Source organism: Eschrichtius robustus, chromosome X, assembly GCF_028021215.1.
Source record: "Eschrichtius robustus isolate mEscRob2 chromosome X, mEscRob2.pri, whole genome shotgun sequence".
NCBI classification, from domain to species: domain Eukaryota; kingdom Metazoa; phylum Chordata; class Mammalia; order Artiodactyla; family Eschrichtiidae; genus Eschrichtius; species Eschrichtius robustus.
The window spans coordinates 36,155,993-36,179,540 of NC_090845.1; the positions used below are offsets into that span (position 1 = coordinate 36,155,993).

The 23,548-nt window shown below is 38.9% G+C and overlaps 1 protein-coding gene across 6 annotated transcripts in view; it reads left to right on the plus strand.

Moving 5' to 3' along the window:
* The window catches only part of SYTL5 (synaptotagmin like 5), a 203,072-nt gene that overhangs the window by 128,005 nt on the left and 51,519 nt on the right, over positions 1–23,548 (plus strand). For 5 of the 6 annotated variants that reach the window (XM_068533212.1, XM_068533214.1, XM_068533215.1 and 2 more), the window contains exons 3-5: positions 365–574; positions 19,235–19,350; positions 20,772–20,880. In XM_068533212.1, the coding sequence (XP_068389313.1) occupies positions 365–574; positions 19,235–19,350; positions 20,772–20,880 (435 nt within the window). The remainder of the gene's footprint in view (positions 1–364; positions 575–19,234; positions 19,351–20,771; positions 20,881–23,548) is intronic. The other variant, XM_068533213.1, reaches the window with a different exon arrangement.

Below are 23,548 nucleotides of genomic sequence, written 5' to 3' on the forward strand. Positions count from 1 at the left end.
CTAGGCAAGGGGAGAACATGGTATTGTACATGCCTGTAGACTGGGGTTGTGTTCCCATGTTATGGTATCAAGGATACCCTGGAGAAGATAGAGTAGAATGTAAATAAATACTAATAGCAAAATAGTAGTGCTAGTGGAAGACGTCAAAAGTAAAACAGAAACATTATGTTTTTCCACTACTGAGATCAAAGGATTATTGATTCTGGAGAGAGAAATTGTGTTTTTTGAGTCATTTGACTCTAACTCCTTGATTCGTTCAAATATTCTTCCCAATGAAAACATCCCTTAAATGAAGATAGCTCTGCTCCTCTGGTTTGTTTTTGGTTTTGTTTTTTAAGTGATTTTTTTTTTTCTCTTCTTCCAGGAAGTTGAAAAATGAACTCTTGGAAGCAAAACGTAGAAGTGGGAAGACTCCGCAAGAGACCAGCAGGGTCTGTGCTCACTGTCAGCGAAACCTGGGCTTGATATTCGACCGCGGAGACCCGTGCCAGGCCTGCTCACTCAGGGTGTGCGGCCAGTGCCGGGTCTCAGGCCTTGATGGCAGCTGGCGGTGCACCGTCTGTGCCAAAGTCGCGTGAGTTTCTTGCCTTTGTGTGGAAAGTCAGTTTTGATGACTGAAGGGTTTGGAGTGGGGAAAGCAAGAAGGAAGAAGAGTATTTAAAAGGTAGGGATAGAGAGTAGAATTTAAAGTGTAGCCCAGCCACCGGCTCAGCACTGCCTTGGCAGGGTGTGATGTGTGTGTGAGAGAGAGAGACAGACAGACAAAGACGGAACAATATGTTTATTTTTTAAAACTATAAAACACAGTACAACTGGAAGCCTCACAGAACATGGTCTCTTGCTGCATCTGAAAACCACCCTCTGGCTTTCTTAGAGCCGCACTTGGCTCCACATGGCTTCTCAGAAGGTACAGACAGTTGCCCTTGAGACATTCTTAGACGTTTGGGGCGACTGGCAAGATGAGTATGAAATATCCAGCCTGCTCTTCACATCAGCTGAAGTAGCCCCTGAATTTCCTCCCAACCTAGTTCTTGAGAAAGGGTGAAGGGAGACAGCTTTATCATTCGCCTCCATGTTTAGCCTGCGGGAGTGTCATGGCTGTGGGTTTCACTCTGCCAGCCAGGGTGCAAATCAAGAGTCATTGTTTTCTAAGTTCAGTTAAACTGGAGTCCAAGCACGATAAGGTCTCTACTACTCCTTGGGCATGCCAAACTCCATCCTTTTAAGAAATCTGACCCTGGATCAACTGGTATGTTTTCTCCCTCCCAAGGTCCCTTCATCTCTTCTGCTCTGGATGGTACCTAATAATCTCATCTCAAGGCAACTCCATGTTGACCTCTCTTTCCTGTGGTTGAGGTCGGGGATGCTGGCATCACATCAGGTTTACCTGGTTTGGTTGAGTTTGGTTTATCTTCTATCCTCACTAACTCATTCTCTTATAGGAGTTAAGAGGCTATCTTAGGAGGAAAAGTGAATAGTTTAGTAGTAAGAGTGAGTGACCTTCATTTCCAATTTCTCTGAATGAGGACGACTGTGTTCTTTTGAGGTCTCCTGTGTTCACCGATTGCATTATTTAACCAATGTTATTTCTCCTGTACTTTTTCATAAAATTGATCATCAATTGAGCAATTCATACTATGTTTCCACACTACATTGAGATAAGCAGCTCTAAAGAAATGAACCATTTAAGTTATCTCACTACTTTCTTTGGATACATTACTTTGATTTACCTAAGCAACCATCTTCAGTTCTTTGTCTCGCATAAATTCCTCTTCATACTGGCCTCTTAGTCATTGGCAAACATCATTTACCAGATCTGGGGGAATAAGCACTGATGGAATCATTGACATATGTGTTGCAACGTAGCTTTTGTTGATATTGGTATTCTTTTTCTAAACTGAGTTTAGTCATCTGCAAATCAAGATGCAAAAATAATCCTGGGTACCTTCCTGTTTTTCCCATGAAATCAAAGTATTTACTTTGGATATTTCTCCATATACATATACAGAAAAGTATCAATAATGCACTTTGCTTTCTACTTGAAAGAGACATGATACATCTGTGACTCATGTAAGTAATGCAAAAGTTGCTCCTTTAGACCCTGGACTCTTCCTAGCAAATTTGTTTCTGTGTGGGATAATGCTTTCTCCAATTCTGCTTCCCTTTACTTGGCATGTCAGAGTTGGATATAAAGGTTCTTCCAGTATAGTCAAATAATGAGTTATAGAGGGAATAATTAATGGACAGCATTTCCTCAATTATAGTTTTGCTTGTATACAATTTTGCAGGAGCATTTGTCCCTCTCCGCCCTTAGCGACCTCTAGAGGACAACAAATCAAATTAACAAGAAGCAAATGAATAGAAAGAGGAAAACTTGGAAAGAGGCTAGCATCCTTTCTGTTTATGAATAAAAAACACGCACATGGCTTTTTTTAAAAACTAGAGTTAACTTACACAAAAGGGCACAAAGGACAGGTGTACAACAGGATTTCTCAGTTTCAGCATCACTGATATTTTGGGCAATATGATTCTTTGTGGAGGAGGGAGGGGCTGTCCTGTGTACTCTAAGATGTGTAGCAGCTTCCCTGGCCCCTACCCCCTAGATGCCAGTAGCACTCCGCCCTTTTCCAGCGGTAACAATGAAAAGTTCCTCCAGGCATTGCCAAATGTCCCCTGAAGAGCAAAAGTCACTTGGGGTTGAGAAGCAGTGGTGTACAGCTTTGCAAATTATCACAATTTCTGTGTAACTGTCATTCAGGTGAAGAAATAGAACATTACTAACACCCCAGAAGCCTTTCTTCTTCCTCCTCCCAATCACTAGTCCCTTCTTATTCCCCGGGTATAAATACTATTCTGCTAACACCGTAGATTAACTTTGACTTTTTTATATTTTATATACATTGACTCATACAGGGTGTGTTTGTTTGTTTCTAAGTACTTTTGGTCAACAGTATGTTTGTGAGGCATCCATTTTTGTTGCATTTGGCAGCTGTCTACTTATTGTCACTGTTTTATAACTTATAGGTTGTGCCAGGTTTTCCTCTCACTAGCAATGCCTGGAAGTTGATTACTTTATATTTTTACCAACCCTGTTTTTTGTTTTTCTATTTTCATAATTTTGTTGGGTGTGTAGTAGATTACTTTGCATTTTTCTTTATTACTATTGAGAATGAAGATATTTTCACATGTTTATTGACCATTTGAACATCCTTTTTTGTGAAGTACTAGTTCAGGTCTCTTTTTTTCTATTAGATTGTCAGTCTTCTATTGACTAGCGTGAAGGAGTTCTTTATATATCCTGCATACAAACAGTGTTGGTTCCTTGTGTTGGAGATATTTTTTCCCAACTTCTGATTTGCCTTTTTGTTCTCTTACTGGTGTCATTGATTCACAGAAATCTCTAAGCTTTCGTAACTCAATTTGTTCATCTTTTCCTATATGAGATTAGTGGGATTTTTTTTTTCTGTGTTCTGTTTAAAAAAAAAAACAACTTTTTCTAACTCCAAAATGATGAAAATATCCTCCCATGTGATCTTCTGTAATTGTTATTGTTTTAGCTTTTATCTTTACACTTACAATCTACTTGGAACTGATTTTTGTATATGCTGTTAGTTAGGGATTCATTTTCATATTTTTTTTTTAAATTAATTAATTAATTAATTTTTTTTTTTTTATGGCTGTGTTGGGTCTTCGTTTCTGTGCGAGGGCTTTCTCTAGTTGTGGCAAGCGGGGGCCACTCCTCATCGCGGTGCGCGGGCCTCTCACCATCGTGGCCTCTCTTGTTGCGGAGCACAGGCTCCAGACGCGCAGGCTCAGCAGTTGTGGCCCACGGACCCAGCCACTCCGCGGCACGTGGGATCTTCCCGGACCGGGGCACGAACCCGTGTCCCCTGCATTGGCAGGCGGATTCCCAACCACTGCGCCACCAGGGAAGCCCCCCATTTTCATATTTTAATATGGGTATCTACTTAACCCAGCACCATTCACTGAAGACTATTTTTTCACTGCTCTACAGTGTTAACCTTCACAAATCAAGTATCATTTCTGAACACTCTATTATGCCTAACATTGTGCCAATGACACATTATTTTCATTATTGTAGCTTTATAATAAAATTTTATATCCAGTAGACTTCCTACTTTTTTGTTTTTGTTCAAAACGTCCTGGGTATTATTGGCCTCTGGTATTTTCAAATATGTTTTAGAATCAGCTTTCCAGAAAACAAGTCCTACTGGCATTTTTATAGGGACTGCATTACATCAGTACATGCTTTTGGAGAGAATTGATATCTTTCAGTATTTAGTCTCTCAGTCAACAAACACTATGTGCCCCTTCATTTATTTGCCTTTAATTTCTCTCAATAATATTTTATAGTTTTCCTGGTCTTATACATTATTATATTTATTCCAAGTATTTGATTTCTATGTTATTGTAAATAGTACGCTTTTAAATTTTTTATTTTCTAATTGTTGTTGATATGTAGAAATACAAATTGATTTGGGTAGTCTAATCTGTATCCAGAAATCTTGCTAAATTCACTTCTTAATTATAACAGTTTCTGTGGTGCCTTTCAGATTTTATTTCTGCGCAATTGTACTATCTTTTCTAATACTTATATCTTTTTTCTTGCCATATTGTATATTTTCAATTTTATTGGTTTCTTCCTTGCTCTTTCTTTTCTTTTACTTTCTTTGAATTTAATTTATTTTTGATTAACAGTTTTTTGATTCAGATATTTAGACACTTGATTTTCCAGACTTTGTTCTTTTATGGCATATACATTTAATGATATGAATTTCCCTGTTTTCACTGCTTTAGCTGCATCCCACATATATCAGTTATTTTTATTATATTCATTTCATTCTTTCTATTTGCTAATTTCCACCATCATCTTTTTCTTTAACTATGAATTATTTATGATTGTCTTGCTTAATTTATAATTTCCTAGAGATTTTCTGTATCCCTTTTGGATACTGAATTCTAGCTTAATTCCACTGTGGTCAGAGAACACACTCTGTGTGGTTTCAGTATTTGAAATTTGGCCCAGAATATGGTCAGTTTTGTTAAATATTTCCTATTTCCTTGAAAGAAAATGAATTCTGCAGGATTGATTTGAGTATCCCAGTTATGTCTTTTAATGATGTTTGTTAATTGTGTTGTCCCGATCTTCCATATCCCTACTGATTTTTTCATCTACATATTCTGTCTGATATTGAGAGAAGTATATACTAACCTCTCTCAATAATCATTGTGGATTTTCTATTTTTCCTTTTAGTTTGATAATATTTGCTTTATATATGTTGAAGTTAGAGTCTTGAGTGCTTAAATATTTAGAATAATGAGATTTTACACATGTACAGAAACCTTTATAATTATGAAAAATCTTTCCTTATCTCTAGTTATGATTTTTTTCCTTGAAGTTTACTTTGCAATTAGTATGGCTGCAATAGCTTTCTTTGGTTAGTGTATGTTTGGTAAACCCTCTTTATTCTTTACTTTCAACCTCTCTGTTTCCTTATGTTTAAGGTGTGTCTCTTGTAAGCAGCATATAATTGCATGCACATGTTTTAAATCTAGTCTGACAGTTGTTGTCATTTAATTAGTATATATGTTCCATGTGTAGTAATGAAATAACTCACATATTTTACTTAAAATCTGCCTCCCATTTACTTATTCTCTCTTTGTCCCATCTATTCTGTTCTTTTATCTCTACTTATTTGCCTTCATTTAGGTTGTCTAAGTATTTTTCTATTTATCTCCTCTAATATCTATACATTTTTTATCACTCATCTAAAGACTACTCTAGAGATTACAACATACATTCTTGACTTGTTAAAATCTAATATTAATTAGTACTTTTGGTACTTCCAAGACAGTACCAGGACCTTAAGACTCTTTAATTCCCTTTACTCCCCTCCTAGTGCTATTGTATATTTTAAATATCTGTATGTCTATCTATATCTATGAGCACATATATACACACATATGTATTTATACTTATAGATATATATAGCTTTTCCTAGTCCATTCAGGCAGCTGTAACAGAACACCATAGACTGGGTGGCTTTTAAACAGCAGCCATTTATTTTTCGTAGTCCTGGAGACTGGGAAGTCTCAGATCAGGGTTCTTGAAGATTTGTTGTCTGGTGAGGGTCTGCTTTCTGGTTCATAGCTATAGTCTCACTGTGTCCTCACATGGCAGAAAGGGCAAGGGAGCTCTCTGGGGTCTCTTTTATAAGGGGAGCAATCACCTCCCAAAGGCTCCACCTCCAAATACCATCACATTGGGAGTTATGTTTCAACATATGAATTGTGGGGGGATACATTCAGTCTATAACATACTTAATCCCACAAGATATTATTATTTTGTAGTCAATATTCACTTAAACTTACTACATAGTTACCCTTCTTGTTGCTCTATATTCTTTATTACTACATCTCTGTGTTTCTATCTGGAATAATTTTCCTTCTGCCTAAAGGGTAACCTTTAGCATTTCCTTTAGTGTAAGTTCTCCTAGTGATAAATACTCTCAAGTTTTGTTTTTCTTAGCGTGGCTTTATTTCACTCAGTTCCAAACATGTTTTTGCCAGCTTATTCAGTTCTTGGTTAGAAGTTGTTAACTTTCAGTAATTTGAAGATATTATTCTGTTGGCTTCTGGTTTCCAGTGTTTCTGTTAAAAAATCAGATGTAAATATACTGTTGCTCCTTTGAAGGTAATGATATTTTTCTTCAATTACTTTTAATATTTTCCCCTTTTCCATTGGATTTTAAACAGTTACTATACCATACCTAGGTGTGATTTTCTTTGTATTTATCCATCTTGGAGCCTTAGTCCCTGAGAGAGCGGATCTGTTTTTGGATCACATTTATTCCTAGGGAAGAGTCCTACAAGGTCTCAAAATATACCTATTAGATAAGAGAGGCGATTGATTTTATATATTATAAATAGTGGAAATAAGAACACTAAGAGGTTAGCATGTGTGTTAGTAGAGTTGGATTGAATAAGTATCAAAGTTTGTCTGTTTGTTTTTCCACCCAGCTCTTTTCCCACCAGCCTCTGCCAAGGTGAGGTTTGCCATTTCAGGGCAGTGAAGAAAGGAAATGGGATTTTAACAAATGACTGACCTTCCCATTGCAGGGTCTGAGGACTTAAGGAATTTCTCAATAACTATTTCTTCAATTCTTATACAGTCCTATTTTATTTCATCCCTAGTATTTAATCATTTCCATTTTTTATTCCATTACTGTTTACCTCCTCCCTACACCCTGGACCCTCATTTGCTCAGACAACAGTAACTAGGGACTGTGGCTCATGGGCCTTTCAATCAATCAGGAGTTGCCTCAAGCTTCTGTATGGGGAGAGTAATTTTGTCTTTAATTTCTAAATGCCAGTTGTAATTACTGAAACATTCTTTTCAATGCAAGACCCAAGGGGCTTGTGTATTCATGCATTGCTAATTGAAAGTTTTGCCATCAACTCATCTGCTAGTCAGTATGGATGGTAACTGCGGGTCTAATTCACACAAAATTTCCCCTAAATCTCGTCAGATCAACATTAGGTTATATATAGAGAGAGAAACTTTTAATGTGTTAAGTCAATGGAATTTGCAAGTTGTTCATTATGGAAGTTAACCTACCCAAACTAACATAACCCCTTCCTGTGTTTTTTCCCCTTAATATTTATATGCTATATACTTTACTTATCTTGTTTATTATCTTTCTTCCTCCACTAGAATATAAGCTTCATAACCATGAGGGCAGGGTTTTTTTATCTATAATGTTCAATGAAGTAGTTCTAGTGCCTAAAAGAATCCCTATAGCAGGTACTCAGTGAATATTTGTTAAATGATTAGATGGATGGATGAATAAGCAAATGAATGGATAAATGAATGAATGAATAAATGACAGGGTCCCACTTAAAGCATGTCAGGCTTAAGCAAGTTATGGAGCAAATGTGGTTTTCTTCTGTCAGGAGCATGGAATTGAAATACACACACACACACACACACACACACACACACACACACACACACACACGAGAGACGTGCCAAATACATTTGCCCTCTGAACAGAGTAAATTTCCAGCTGTCACTGAAAGATATAAGACAAGTTGTTGTCAGAAGGGTGTAAGAATAAATAATAACAAATTGAAGGTTCTGTGTCCTCCTTAGGAGATGTTAATGCATCAATACAGAACTTCTGAATCACTTGTACTTCTTTTATTGGTATAACAATAACTTAATAAACCCAACTATCCACTTATCCAATTGATCTATCCTTTGACCCATCCTTCCATCCTTCCTGCAACATTTATTGATAACCTGTTGGTATACTAGGGGATAAGGATACAAAGATGAATAAAACATGGAATACCCTCAGTGGTTTCATAGTCTAAGGAGGAAGATGAGTTTATTACATTATTGTCTCAAAGTAGAGGAAGAAACAGCGCTCTCATTGTCTGGTTCTTACACCTCTTTGACAACAACAATTTATAGTTGTAGCATCTGTGGCAGCTGGAAATTCACACGATGAGTGTTTAACTTGATATAAACAAAATCCCTCCTCATTTTTAAAGCTGAAAACAGAGACCATTATTTCTTCAATATTCCAGCTATGAGTCTATGTGATCTCAGAGAGTATCTGTCGGTGTTGGAAGTATCTTGTTTGCTATTCATGGAGTGGTTTTCGAAAAGGAAGTGTGAATGATATTTTATTGGCAGTGAACCTCCTTTATTTGTTGTGAGAGAATGCTGCAGCACCAGTGGGCTGTCTCCATGTTCAATAGACCATAAAATTGAAATTCCCACCCTGACCTCTAAGAGATGAAATGAGTCAGAAAGTGACTCATTCTCTAATCAGTTGGAAACACAACCCTTATTGTCATTTACCTTGGATTGGATAAAAGTAAAGAGATTTTATTGCTGTAGCATTGAAAACGATTACAGCAAGGGCTGAGAGAGGGAGGCTCCCTCTTATAATGGGCTGAGCAACCCTTGACATTTTCTCCAGCCCCTTCTGGTTTTAACAAGTTGGTTGCTGTTGGTCTAGTTTTAAAAGTAACTCTGTAGAAACAGAATGAAAGGGACCCCCGACACAGCCAGTTAGTTCATGTTGCTATCTTAATGAGACCTACAAAATTCCACATGATTATGTAGCAACACAAAGACAGTCATAATGATCATTTTTCCTAATTAGCACCTCGGTTGAACTCAGAAAGACCCCTAAGATAAAAGTGATGTGACAGAGAGCCCAAAAATGAAATAGTTCTAATATGATGTTGATGAGCTGATCTTATTTATATTCATGCCATGTGGTGACATCTCATGCTGCTGTATGTCCTTGTGAAAGTCTTCGTAATTGTAAAGGAGGAATCTGGTGGTTGTGTTTTTGATGAATTGGTAGTGATTACTGCAAATAGATGAAATATAACTGAAATAGATGAAATATTAGTCTCTGTCAGTAACTTAAAAGACGATAGTACCAATGGTTGGAACATATACACAGAGAGTGCAGGAGGGAATATATAGTGCTCTGTTATGAGGAAGAGAAATACAGCTTCTGACATCTGGAAACTGATCTGACATTTACATGTGGGCCTTGATGTTGTTAGGAGCTGATCTGGCACTCACAGGCAGGCTGTGGTGTTCTCCTGGTGGACATAAACGACCTCAGAGCACCAGCCTCCCACACGATCACTCTGCAACCAGGATGAAGTGAGAGAAAATAAGAATACTTCATAATCTTGTCTAAGCATAGACCAAAACAAGGTGACTGGTCAAGCCACAAAGTATCAGACATCCCCCTCTCTTGGCTAATGTGAATTTCCTGCTACCTCCTTACCAATTACAGCTTTAGCCTTCTTCTAGTTGGCCCATCTTCTTGATAAAACTTAAGATGCCAATCACAGCGTTGTCCCCGCTTCCTGACATCACCTAATCTAGAGCAAATCCCTGTTGCCTTGAATTCTCCCCATAATTACCTAACATAACCCAAAATTCTATATTAAATCCTTTCAAACGCCCTCTTACTGAGACTTCCTGTGGTTCTTCATGGCATGTGTTTTCCTTCATTGCAATGAACAAAAATCTTAACTTGTTCAACTTGTTCTTGGCGATCTTTTGGTCTCATGGGTATTGGCAGTTGCCACATAGTCATTTCAAAATCAATCCTAGTTTAACAAATTTCTATAATCTAGTTACAAGGGAAAGATCCACATCAGAGTAATCCCACACTGACCCACAGATTTTGAGGGTGGTAAGAAGCTGTTTTGAGCGCCTTGGCGTGCTATTTTCAGTCACTTATTAATCATATACAAGAGCCCTCCCCTTTTTTTAGAATGCTCTGTTCAGAGTGGCATGGACATATATACACTACCAAACGTAAAATAGATAGCTAGTGGGAAGCAGCCGCATAGCACAGGGAGATCAGCTCGGTGCTTTGTGACCACCTAGAGGGGTGGGATAGGAAGGGTGGGAGGGAGGGAGACGCAAGAGGGAAGAGATACGGGAACATATGTGTATGTATAACTGATTCACTTTGTTATAAAGCAGAAACTAACACACCATTGTAAAGCAATTATACTCCAATAAAGATGTTAAAAACAAAAAAAACAAAAAAAACAAAAACAAAAAACAAACAAAAAAAGAATGCTCTGTTCAGTGTGGTTTAGTATCTTAATACCTACATAAACTAGAGGGATTTTTTTTTTTAATATGGACGTGTCACACATATCAGGACACTCTACATGTGCTGTTTAGACAATAATAAAAAGAGTATCTGTGTATTCAGCACCCAGTTTAAGAATGAGAGCATTCTTGTTTTGCATTTTTTATTCCCTTGCTTTACTTTATGGTTTTACTATCTACTTGGATATATCCCTAAGTAATATATTTTCTAATTTTTCATTTTTGAATTCTATAGAAATGGAAATCATACTGTGTGTATTCTTTGTGACTCTTTTAGCTCAACATTTTTTTGTGAAATCTATCCATGTTTATGTGAATACCATTCCGTTCATCTTCACTGTTGTATCATTCTATAATGTATCTGTTTTCTTGTTGATGGAGTTTTTTGTTGTTTTAGTTTATGATGTTACCAAAAAATGCTGCTATGACATTCTTGTACATATGGCCTAACAAACATGTACAAGAGTTTCCTTGGGTAAGGTTTTTAAAACTGAGTTGTGACCTATTGGCGGGTCATGACCAGCATTTAAGAGAAAAAGGACATAGAAAATGTCAGTATACATAAAATTATATGTATGTAAGTATATATATACTTCTGTGTGTGTGTGTGTGTGTGTGTGTAGTTATTTTCTGGATTGTGGTATAAAACATACTTTTTTCTTTCCAATTCCCCTTTCCCCCATCCCCCGCCTCTGATAACCACAAATCTGTTCTCTTTTTCTATGTGTTTGGGGTTTTTTTGAAGTATAATTGACCTCCAACACTATGGTAGTTCCTGGTGCACAACATAAGTCTAGTTTACATCTGTCATCATATGAAGATATTACATTATTATTGGCTATATTCCCCACGCTGTACATTTCATCCCCTTGACTCATTTATTTTGTAGTTGGAAGTTTGTACCCTCTAAATCTCCCTCACCTATTTCACTCATCCCCTCGCCCCCCTCCCCTCTGGCAGCCAGCTGTGTTTCTTACTGTGACCTCTGCCAAAAATGTTTGAGAAGACTCCTGTAAGGAGTGCACCTAGGAATGAAACTGAAGGGCAAATGGTATGAGCATTTTCAGCCTTATAAGATGATAAGTTGTTTTTTATAATCGTTGTACCAATTTAAATTCCATGAACATTGTATAAAAGTTTCCTTTACAGCCTTACCAACACTTGGCATCGTGAAAAGTTTTAATTGTTGTCCAACTGGTAGATATAAATGGATATCTTATTATGATTTTAATTTGAATTTTTCTGATTACTAATGAGGTTGAGCATCTTTTCATAGGTTTATTGGCTGTTTTGGGTTCCTCTTCTGTGATATGACTATTTATATATTGCCAAATTTTCTATTAGGCTGTTAGTCTTTACTGATTTGAAGGTGTTTTTTCATGACCCCCTTCATCTCTAGAAATGCTTTTGCCTTAAGGTCTATTTTGTCTGCTATTCATACAACGATATCAAGTTTCTTTTGGTTAATATTTACATGGTATATATTTTTTTACCATTTGCCTTTCAACCTTTCTGTGTCCATATGCTTAAGATGAGACTCTATATAGCGTATCTGCTATTTTAAATTATATGTTATATGTATTTAAATATTTGCTATACATATATGCTGTATATATAATGTGCTATATATACATATACATGCTATGCATATATGATATATAATTGTTAAAGTTTAATTTGACAATATTTTTTCTTAACTATAGAGTTTAGTCTACTTATATTCATTGTAATTACTGCAATATTTGCATTTGTTTGTATTGCGATTACTGTAATATTTGCTTTTATTTATATTATCTATAGATTGATTGAAGTACTATATTTTTCTCATTCCATTTTATCCTCTCTACTAGTGTAGATACTATATGAATTTTTATTTTTAGTGGTTACCCTGGAAATCACAACATTCATATTTAATTTTATAAATGATTAGTTATAGCCTTCTTCTAATCAGTAAAAGGAACTTGATATTCTTAAACTCTAAATATCATCAGCCTGGCTTGTATATACTTTTTGTCCTATGTTTTAGACATACCTTATTTTCAATTCAACAATTTAGATATTATCATTTTTGTTTTACATCAACATTTGTTTAGATTTATCCACGTGTTTTACCAATTTCACTTTTCACCATTCCGTTTTATATCTCAGATCTACTTTAACTCTTCTTGAAGTACAGTCTTTAGAAGTTCCTTTAGTGAAACTCTATTGGTGGTAAATTATCTCACTTTTTATTTTACTGAAAATTATTTTGTTTTACTCTTAATCGTAAACAGTGTTTTCTCTGGATATGCAATTCTAGATTGATAGTTATTTTCTCTCAGAACTTTTTAGATCTCATTTCACTGGCTTCTGGATTTCATTATTTCTACTGAAAGTCAACTGTCATCCTAATCATCATTCCTCTGTATGTAATCTGTTTTTTTCCCCCTCTCTAGCTACTTTTAAGATGTTCTCTTTATCTGTAGTGTTCTACAGTTTCACCATAATATGCCTAGAGGTTTCTTTTTACTTTTCCTGTTGGAAGGGAAGAAAGGAATAAATATATGCCATCATCTCCATAAGGCCAGGGTCCTTGTTTGTCTTTTTCACATCTGTACTCTTAGCCTTAGCACAGGGCTTAACACATGTAGGAATGTAATAAATATTTGATGTGTAATGAATAAATTTATAAATAATTCTAGTTTCCTTATGAATAATAAGAAGGAAACTCATCTTATTTCAGCATATCTAATAGGCATGTCTTATCTCAGATGTCTCTGGTCACTAGTAGAAGACAAAGGAAGAAAATGAATCTTTTGGTCACTGTTCTTCTTTTTTAGGATAAGATTACCTATTTTTCCCCTGTAAATCTAAGGACAACTTAACTTGACTTTACATTTAAATAAGCTTCCAAGCGAAAGTTTGAAGTCCCAAGAGTTTAATGTTAAAATTAGGGCCTAGCAAATTCTGAATACTCCAAAATCATTAATCACAAATAATGAGTGTAACTCAATTTCAGTCAAACTCACTCTTTAGAGTATGACCTATAGGAAACACATCGTCTATTCTGAGTCTTGTATTTCTGAAATATTAGATTGATGTGGCAGAGAAGAATATAACTTTTATAGTGGGTGTCATGTTTATTTTCTTTCCTCTTTTACCCCTCCTTTATTCCTATCACTCTGCCCCCACCACAGAGACACACTTGCAGGCGCATGTACATGCACACACACACACACAACCATAGCCCATCATATGAAATGCTACATGTTATTCCTTGGCTTCTGTACGTTTTCACCCTTACTCAAAGCCTTGTCGTACCTGACAGCTACAAGTTCTTTACTGACAATTTTGCCAAATATAAAGGGCTTTCGGTATAAATCCTGTTTTTGTCATAATACTGTATAACTTTGGACAAGTTATTTAACCTCTGTGAGCTTTGATTTCCTCATCTGCAAATTGAGAATAACATAGCTACTTTATGGCTTATAGTGAGGGTTCTAGGTGTCATGTATAAAGTGGCTAACGCACGACTTGGTGCATGGTACACACTGACTCAGTATGAGTTCCCTGTTCTTCAGCTAAGCCTTCCATCTACCTCTAGGACTTGAGAAGGTGGCAAAGGCATAATCTCAAGAGATTGTTCTGATGTTGCAGAGTTCTGAAATGACAAATGACTCAAGTCCATATCTGAGTCGAGCAAATATAAGGATTATAGTTATTGTTCTTATAAGGATAGCAAGAGGTAATGACTAACAATTCTGGGAAGATCTTATTTGTGTTAGGTGTTGGCAGCTCTAGGCATATATGGTAAAGATGATATGGAGGCCCATTTCCTGGGGCATGTAGACCTGGTGTGGCCCACTTTCCCCTGTCACACATGAGACGGCCATCGATGTGCCATCGACCTCACCCTATATCTCAAGAACATACCAAAAAACAAAGACAAAAAAACCAACTAAAACAAACAAAAAATACGAGCTGAGGCTTTGGCATGCCTCTCTTAGGTGGTTCTCTATCGCTGATCTGTATTATTCCCCTTGCTCTTGTTTCTTTTTGTGTCAATTCTTTGTTCTATTGCAGAGGTTGGCAAACTTTTTAAAAAATAAAATGCCAGACAGTAAGTATTTTAGACTTTGTGGGCACTGTGGTCTCTGCTGTAACTACTCAAGTTTGCAGTTGTAGCAGAAAAGCAGCCAGAGACAATACATAAACAAATGAGCATGGCTGTGTTCCAATAAAACTTTATTAATAGACACTGAATTTTGAGTATAATTCATATTAATTTTCACATGTCATGAAATATTCTGCTTTTGATTTTCCCCAACCATTTAAATTGTAAAAACCATCTCTAGCTCGTAGGCTGTATAAAACAGGTAGTGAAGTGAATTTGGCCCACAAGCCATGGTTTGCCTACCTCTGCCCTATTGTTCCTCTGAATTTTTCATAGGTATCTTCTTAGAACCTGTGCAAATCATTTCCTGAGTTGAATACTAAAACAAATAGGTTTTTATGTTTAATGATTCTATTAGTTTTCTGTGGCCACCATCACAAATTGCCACAATTTAGCAGCTTAGAACAAGGTAAATATATGATCTTGATGCCGAAAACTCGGCCTCTGTGCACCAGTGCCGAATTGAATCTCGGAGACAGAGTTTTGGGTGAAGTAGAAAAGGATAGCTTTATTGCTTTACCAGGAAAAGGGGGACACAGCAGGCTCATGCCCCTGAAGAACTGTTGTCCCAACCTGAGAGGATTTGGTGAGGAGTTTTATAGCAGTGGTTCAAGGGCAGGGTTCCTGGTAAGATTAGGATGTGTGCAGGGCCTGCACTCCTTTAATCTGGCCTCAGGTAGTCTCTTGATGAGCTTCTCTGGTTCCTTTAATCTGGCCTCAGGTGGTCTTCTCTGGAATGAACAATGCTGACATCTTCCATTTGTTGGGGGTTTTAGTTCTGTAAAGAGCTCAAAGCTACTGTTATGTGTATCCCTTGAGGGGGCACCAGGACCCTGCCCCAAGGCTGCACTGTTGTTTCTTGGCTGCTCCTTGCCTTGGCTCTGCATCCCCTCCCTCCTCTGATTAGCAACTGTTCGAATCTGCCCTTTGGAACTCAGGGAAGGTCACAGAGGCTGGAGTCTGTTCCCTACAAACAAGAAACGACAGAAAGGCTTCCCGTGCCCAGGAGCCCCACAGGGTCCTGCTCGGTTTCAGTCTCACAGTTCTGTAGATCAGAAGTCTAGTTTGGCTTGGCTTGTTTCTCTACTCTCGGTTCACTAGGCTGAAATCAAGGTGTCCGCTGGCTGAGCTCCTATCAGGAGGCTCTGGGAAGATTCCACTTCCAAGCTCATTTTGGTGGGCAGATTCTGATTCCTTGTGGCTGTAGGAACGAGGCTCCTGTTTCCCCACTGGCTGTTAGCTAAGAGCCAGCCTTTGCTCCGAGAGGCCTCTCTCTCTGATCCTTGCATATGGACCTCTGCATCTCAGAGCCCTCTTCTCACGTTTGGAATCTGTCTGACTTCCCATTCTGCAGCATCTCAGTATCCAACTTCCTCTTCTTCTTCCTCTGTTTTTAAGGGCTCAGTGATTACAGTGGGCCCACCCAGATAATCCAGGACAAGCTCCCTATTTTAAGGTCAGCTGATAGGTAACTTCAGTTCCCTCTGCAAAGTTCAATCACAGCAGTACCTAGATTAGCATTTGATTGAATAATTAAGGGACAGGAATCTAGAGGCAACATCTTTAGAATTGAACAATTACCACATAGATTTCCAACGTAAGTACTGATGTATAAGTCTAGATCACTTAAGATGTATCCAGAAATAATTTAACCCATTCAAGTATTCAGTTTGGGTGTATTTTATACAGTTTTGGAGCTAATCCAATAATCCTTGCTTCTCAATAGATGATCTGGCCCCTTGAGAGGAAATTTGAGATGTACATGCTATGGTCATTCAATGAATAATTTGCTCCAAGGATGACATTTTCACTTTTTTCCCAGTAGTAGAACTGGGTTTCATAGATAACTTACCTTTGTTTCCTACATTCAGTAGTATTTCAGGATAACTGCTGTGGAGAACAAATTGACATATTTTTCTGGAGTGATTTTTTTTTTAATATTTAAGATCCAATTGTTAATTTCTAAGTCTAACCAGGTACTGAATCTCATGGATATAATACTCTAGGGCTAGAAATCTCTGTTTGACTCCTAGCTGCTTTGCTTCAGCTACCATGTCAGACTTGTCACCGATCTTGCTGATTTTCATCCTCAGTTGTTACCTGAAAACTGGGTTTGCCTCTTGGTGGGTGTTGAGCCAATAGACACAGCCAAGCCAAAGATCGGGAGAAGAAGGAAGTATTCATTATTACTTGCAGCAAGTAAGGAGAACACCAGGGATCGTTCTCAAAACAGTGTCTCCCCAACAGCAAAACTGGGGAAACTTTAAGCTAAGGGTACATGCATATTCATGAGGGGGCTTCAGCATAGAGTTGGGGCAAGTTGACAGAGTCCAAGCTTCAGTTGATTGAAGTCAGGAGGGTCAACATTATCATTCCATCCTCCACCTGGGTGGGGGCCTTAGTTCCTGCAGAACTCAGAGATATTATGTATATGCCTTGAGGAACCAGGACCCTGCCCCGAGGCTGCACTATTGTTTCTTGACTGCTCCTCCCTAGTTTCTGCATTCCCTCCCTTAAGATCATTAATTACTGAGACCTGTTCCAGGGCAAGTATTTCAGCTAGGCTCAGATCACAAGATGGCTTAGGCCAAAATGGGTTCTATGTCAAGAAAGCCATTCCTGGTTCTCTTTCTCCAGGGACCCCCTAACCTATCTGCTTCATAGTGGCCCAAGTATCTTTATCTTTCTTTTCACTTCTTGCCCCCATGATACCCTGATTCACATCTTCATCATTTCCTATCCTATCTGTTGCAGTAACTTCTTCATTGGCCTTCCTGCTTGTGGTTTCTCCCCCTTACAATGCTCCAGAGATTCTGTGATTCAACCTGAAATTTAGAAACACTGCCAGAGTTCCCTAGTGCCTCCAAAATGGCATTCCAACTCCTTAGCTTGACATTCAGAGATTCCCATTATGTGACCCAATCCTACCTTTCAACCTCATCATTTTCCATTACAGTCCTCCATAGAGGTGTTGGGACAAGTAGTAAGTGAACATGGGCCATGTTCTGAGAATGGTAAATAGGTCTGTGTAACTGGGGTAAAGGGTTTGTGTAACCATTGCAGATGGGTGTGATTATTCAAAGGTCCTTCTTTTCCACATTCAACGTTCAATTGATTGTGAAACCCAGACAGGTCCTTCTATCGCCTACATTTTTAATTTGTCTCCTCCTCTCTATTAGTCTTGCCATTGCCCTAGCTCGGGTTTTGCCATCTCTCTCCTGGACTGTTGCCATGGCCAACCTGTCTCTTTGTCCCATTCTCTCTTTACTCTAGCTCAGTCATTATATTACATCAAGGTATCGTGCTAAAACAGAGTCTGATTGGGACATCCTTGGTGGTCCAGTGGTTAAGACTCTGTGCTTCCACTGCAGGGGGCACAGGTTCTATCCCTGGTCAGGGAACTAAGATCCTGCATGCCGTGCATCATGGCCAAAAAATTTTAAAAGAAAGAAAGAAAGAAAGAAAGAAAACAGAGTCTGATCATGGCCCCTTTATAATTCAAAACCTTCATTTGTTGCCCACTGTTGTCATTAAAGATTATTTACCCACTGATGCAGTGGTTAAGAATTTGAGCTATAGCATAAAAAGAATGAAATAGTGCCATTTGCAGCAACATGGATGGATCTAGAGATTATCATACTAAATGAAGTAAGTCAGAAAGAGAAAGACAAATATCATATGATATCACTTATATGTGGAATCTAAAATATGACACAAATGAACTTATTTACAAAACAGAAACAGACTCACGGACATAGAGAACAGACCTGTGGTTGCCAAGGGAGGGGGGAGGGATGGGTTGGGAGATTGCGAGTAGCAGATGCAAACTGTTATAGATAGAATGGATAAACAACAAGGTCCTACTGTGTAGCACAGGGAACTATATTCAATACCCTGTGATAAGCCACAATGGAAAAGAATATGAGAAAGAATGTATATATATATATATGTATAACTGAATCACTTTACTGTATAGCAGAAATTAACACAACATTATAAATCAACTATACTTGGATAAAATAAATGTAACAAAAAAACAAAAAAGAACTTGAGTTATAGGCTAGACTGCTTGGGATGGGATCCTGGCTTTACGTGTGAGACACATCATTTTATTGCTCTAAGTCTCAGTTTCCTCATCTATAAAATGGGGATAATAATGTTTACAGAGGGTTGTTATGTGGAGAAAAGTATATTGAGTATGAAGAGGAATTAGCAGGTACCTGGTACATAGTACGTATGCAACTAATAGTGGCCATTATAATCACCATAAAATACTCCAAAGATTGAGATGGACTCTATAAATAACTGGCTATTTTTTACTTAATTAAGGATTTTTGAGAGTTTATTTGGCTAAAGAATTGAATTTCAATGCTCTCCTCTTTTCTTTTGAGTAGGCAGCTAAGGATTGTAACTGGTGAATGGTTTTTTGAAGAAAAGGCAAAGCGTTTCAAGCACGTCAGTGTTCTGGGCACTGATGTTGTCCGACAGTCCATCTTAAGAAGAAGTCCAGGTAACTAAAGCAAAACTGTTTTAATCTTCATTTTGGCAAGCTAAATAACTTCCCTATATTATGTAGCAAATGAGAACAGTTGAATTTCCTGAATCCCTTGGGTCATTTCAAAACTCAGTGGCATGAAATCTAAATCTGCAATTCATACAAGGGAAGACGAAGTCGGTAGAAAATAAAATCCACAGTGATTTTTCATATATGTGGCACACTGAGATTTTCAGGGGAGGCATTTATCTTCATCACAGACGGGTCTTTTCCTGAATGCACTTCCAATATTTTACTAAACATTTAAGAAAGTAACATAAAACAGATGAATTACATGATTCACATTGTGAAAGCAATCCTTGGTGTTTCAACAGGATGTATTTCAGATTTCATTTAAATGTTTTTCTCATCCAGTGATTCTCAACCAAGGGCTGATATTTTGTACTGTGCCCCCCTCCATCAAGCTAGGGGAGTGTTGAGATATGCAAGGGGGCATTTTTGGTTGTCCCAGTGACTATGGGGGAATTAATGGCATCTAGAGATGCTAAATGGCCTGAAATTGCACAAGACGGTTTCACTCAATGAAGAATTATACTGTCACCAAATGCAAATAACACCCCACCTTGAGAACATTACTCTGTGCATTCAGACTACAATTTAATTGGTTAAATATTGAGCGAACCTGTGTTTAGGATCATGTTTCTCAGGTATGCTGTAGTAAAGGTGGAGCGGGTGTCTTTTGGTCTGTTCCTAGGGTATCTCCCCTTTCAGACACTGGAGACAAATGCCCTTATTTTTAAGTCTGGCGGGTAGGGCTGGGAGGCTTGGACCTGATTCCAGTGCCACTTCTGGGTGTCACAGTAGCAAGGAAGGGCTTTCCCAGGTGGGTAACATCAGGTCTGATGCCACAGAGGGACAGAGTGGAGTTAGAAGTAAGCAGTTAGCTCTGGCTGCTTCCTCCGCTCAAACCTCAGCACCTTCCAGAGTGTAGACTGTCTCTCAAGTCACGAGGTGTGTACACAGGTGTTGGCCCTCCCAGGAAGTCTGGCTTATGTGCTCAAAAATCAGGGTATCATTTCTAGAATCCCATGCTAGAATTCAGTCTCTAGGGATTTGGAGTTCTCATGAACCAGACTCCTTCCCTAAAAATATTTGCAGAGGGATCATGTATAGTTGCTCCATTGCAGTCATCCCTAGAAAGCTTATCTCAGCAAAACTCCCACAGATGAGTCCCAATCTTAGTCCTCATTTAACTGTGGAACACTCAACAGATTAGAAATAAGTGTGTGACCGGGAAACATGGATGGGAACATCATTGCCAATTTTTTAGACTTCTGTGTCCTGTGCTAATGTAGGAAAGTGAATGAAGAATAGAAAATTGCTCTCATTTCTGACCATTTCATATGTAAATTTGTCTTCTGATTGTTTTTAATGAGGAGCTGAAGAAATACAAAGCCAAGAACAAACCCACCAGAACTCTGAAAAGTCAGACACTTCGCTTTCTGCTGGGCGGAAGGCCAGCCACGATGGGCCCAGGAAAAAGGGGTAAGACCCAACCTCTTCAAGAGAATCTTTGATCTTTGTTCCAGTCACCTGTGAAATAGATGCCTTAGTTTTTCAAGTCTAATGTCACTTAAGTGACCCAGAGAAGGTCAGAGACTCATCCGAGGTAACATTCTCCTATCATTCTCCTCAGGAAATGCAGTTTTAATTACTTTCAGTTTTAGATAAAGGTCCCTTCTGACCTGAACCTGTAAGAGTTTTTCTTTCACTTGCCATATCTGGTCCTTTACTTCTGGGTAGAAGGTTTCATGCTAGGGCCAGTCTTGTCTGTAAGGAGGTGACAACTGCCTTTGTTGTAGGGTCAACGCACCTCCCCCGCACCCAACCTGAGTGCTGATGCAAACTGAAGCAGCCAAATCAGAGATTTATTAATAGGGCTTAAAACATCGTCTCCCCTGTTTGAAATGCGGGCCTCCTTAAGGAAGAAATCATTTGGCCACCTCACTAACTTCATTCAGAAAGCAAATATGTGTCAGGTGCTGAGAACAGGAGTGGGAGGCACACACGGAAGCAAGATTCAGGGAGGCGCTGGGAAACTCGGAGTGAGAAGGTTCCATCAGGGAGAGTCAAGTGGCCCCCAAAATGCAGGTCATAAGGACCCGAAGGCAAACTCTTGCCTCACAGCCCTGCCTGTTGCAGTCTCCATTTCTCAGGCAACTGGTGGCCAGTTTTGTGGCCGAGGGAGTGAGAATCCTAACCTACACCAAGTGGCTTTATGGTTCTTTCTGGGTAGTGGGGCTTCGTTCTCAGCAGAAGCCAATGTGAGGGGCTGCCAGTGCCTGAGCCTTCATCTGTCTCTACAGAAAGTCCATTTTGTTCTGTTTTGTTTTGTTTTTTAAAGAATCTTGAACTGTGCGTAGGCAGGAAACTTAATGTCATTTGACTCAAAGACTCATGACTAACCATGTCTTTGTTAATTAGCAGAGATGAATGGGAAAGATAGCCTAGAGGGACCATACATCCTGTGTTGAGTCCTCCTACCACGTTAAACCCATTTGTCACTCCTCGGGGCTCCCACAGTGCCTTGTGCCCGTGCGTCACTCGTTACTTGGTGCGCTCTGACACCAAGCCCCTCCTTACACAAGAATGTAAAGTAAATGAACTGGTCTCGCTGAATACCACCCCCGTTTAATTGTAAGCACCTTTAGTGCTGGCCCATTCTAGGAGCTGTAGTGCGCAGACCCCAGGCCAGGCATCACTGTGTGGGTTACAGAATGGTGGGCTTGGAGCTAGGAGACAACAGTGAGCCCTGCTAGAACTCAAAACTGGCATCTGATGCTTCTGTCTTCAAGGAATATAACACCTAGTAGTCAGGAAGAAAAGTTTCAAAGGTCCACACCTGAAAAGTTAACTTGTACAGAAGGATTTTAGAAAAACATAAGATGACAATATGAGCTGCCTGAAAGCCTTTCTAAAACAACAAGACAAGGAGTTAACTACAAGAGATAGAATATGGAAATAAATAATTAATTTTTTAATTAATTAATTAATTAATTAATTTATTTTTTGGCTGCATCGGGTCTGGGTCTTAGTTGCGGCATGCGGGCTCTTCCGGGCGCCTCTCTAGTGGTGGCGTGTGGGCTACAGAGCGCGTGGACTCTGTAGTTGCCGCCCACGAGCTCTCTAGTTGTGGCTCACGTGTTCAGTAGTTGCAGCGTGCTGGCTTAGTTGCCCCACAGCATGTGGGATCTTAGTTCCCTGACCGGGGATCGAACCCACGTCCCCTGCATTGGAAGGCAGATTCTTAACCACTGGACCACCAGGGAAGTCCCAATAATTAAATATTAAATAAGTTGCTTAGATCATTGATGTCGGGAGGGCACAGGGGCCAGCGGGAAAGATATGAAATTCTAAGTGGGACTTGATGAGGATTTTGAAAGATGGATGGGGCCAGGCTAACAAAAGAGGAGGAACAGTGATTCCAGGTGGAGGAGACACCATAAGCAGCACTGCAGAGGTAAGGACATGTACAAGGTGGTTCTCAGAGCAGCATAAATTGACATTATATTAACTGCTATTCTCACCAAAAATGTAGTTTTCCAGTTAGATTGAACCTTCTGACACTTTGACAAGACGTTCTTCTAGTGGTCTTTGAAACAGAAACAACTTGGCAGATTCTATTAAGATTGTCCCAGTACCTCTGGAATACTTTTTCCCCCTGAGGAAACTGGAGCCTGTAAAGTAAATGAACTGATCTCTCCAGATACCATCACAAAAGGAATATAACTTTGGTTTTTTAATCCAAGTGCATTTGGAAAGATCCATGTTTGAGGCCTTTGGTAGCCTGGATTTTGACTTGAATCTTGGTTTCTGAAAAGCTCTTTTTAAGTTCCTAGTAATTTAGTGAAATGGGCATGCAATCAAATTTCATCTGGTATGAGCCATTCCATTGTTCAGACTTATTACCCCAGGGCCATGGGTGGCGTCACTTATTCCACAAGAATTGGCTGGGTTCTAGTACGTACCAGGCATCTCTCTAAACTCAGGGGACCTAGCAGGGAACAAGAAGAACAGAGTTGCTGCTCTCAGGGAGCTGCAGTCTAATAAGTTGCTACCTCAGTTGGTCTCAGAGGATCATCCTAGCTCTCCTCTCTGAGCAAGGTGAGTTCAAGCTCCCTTTTCTCAGCATCCTGTAAACAGGCTCTGCCCA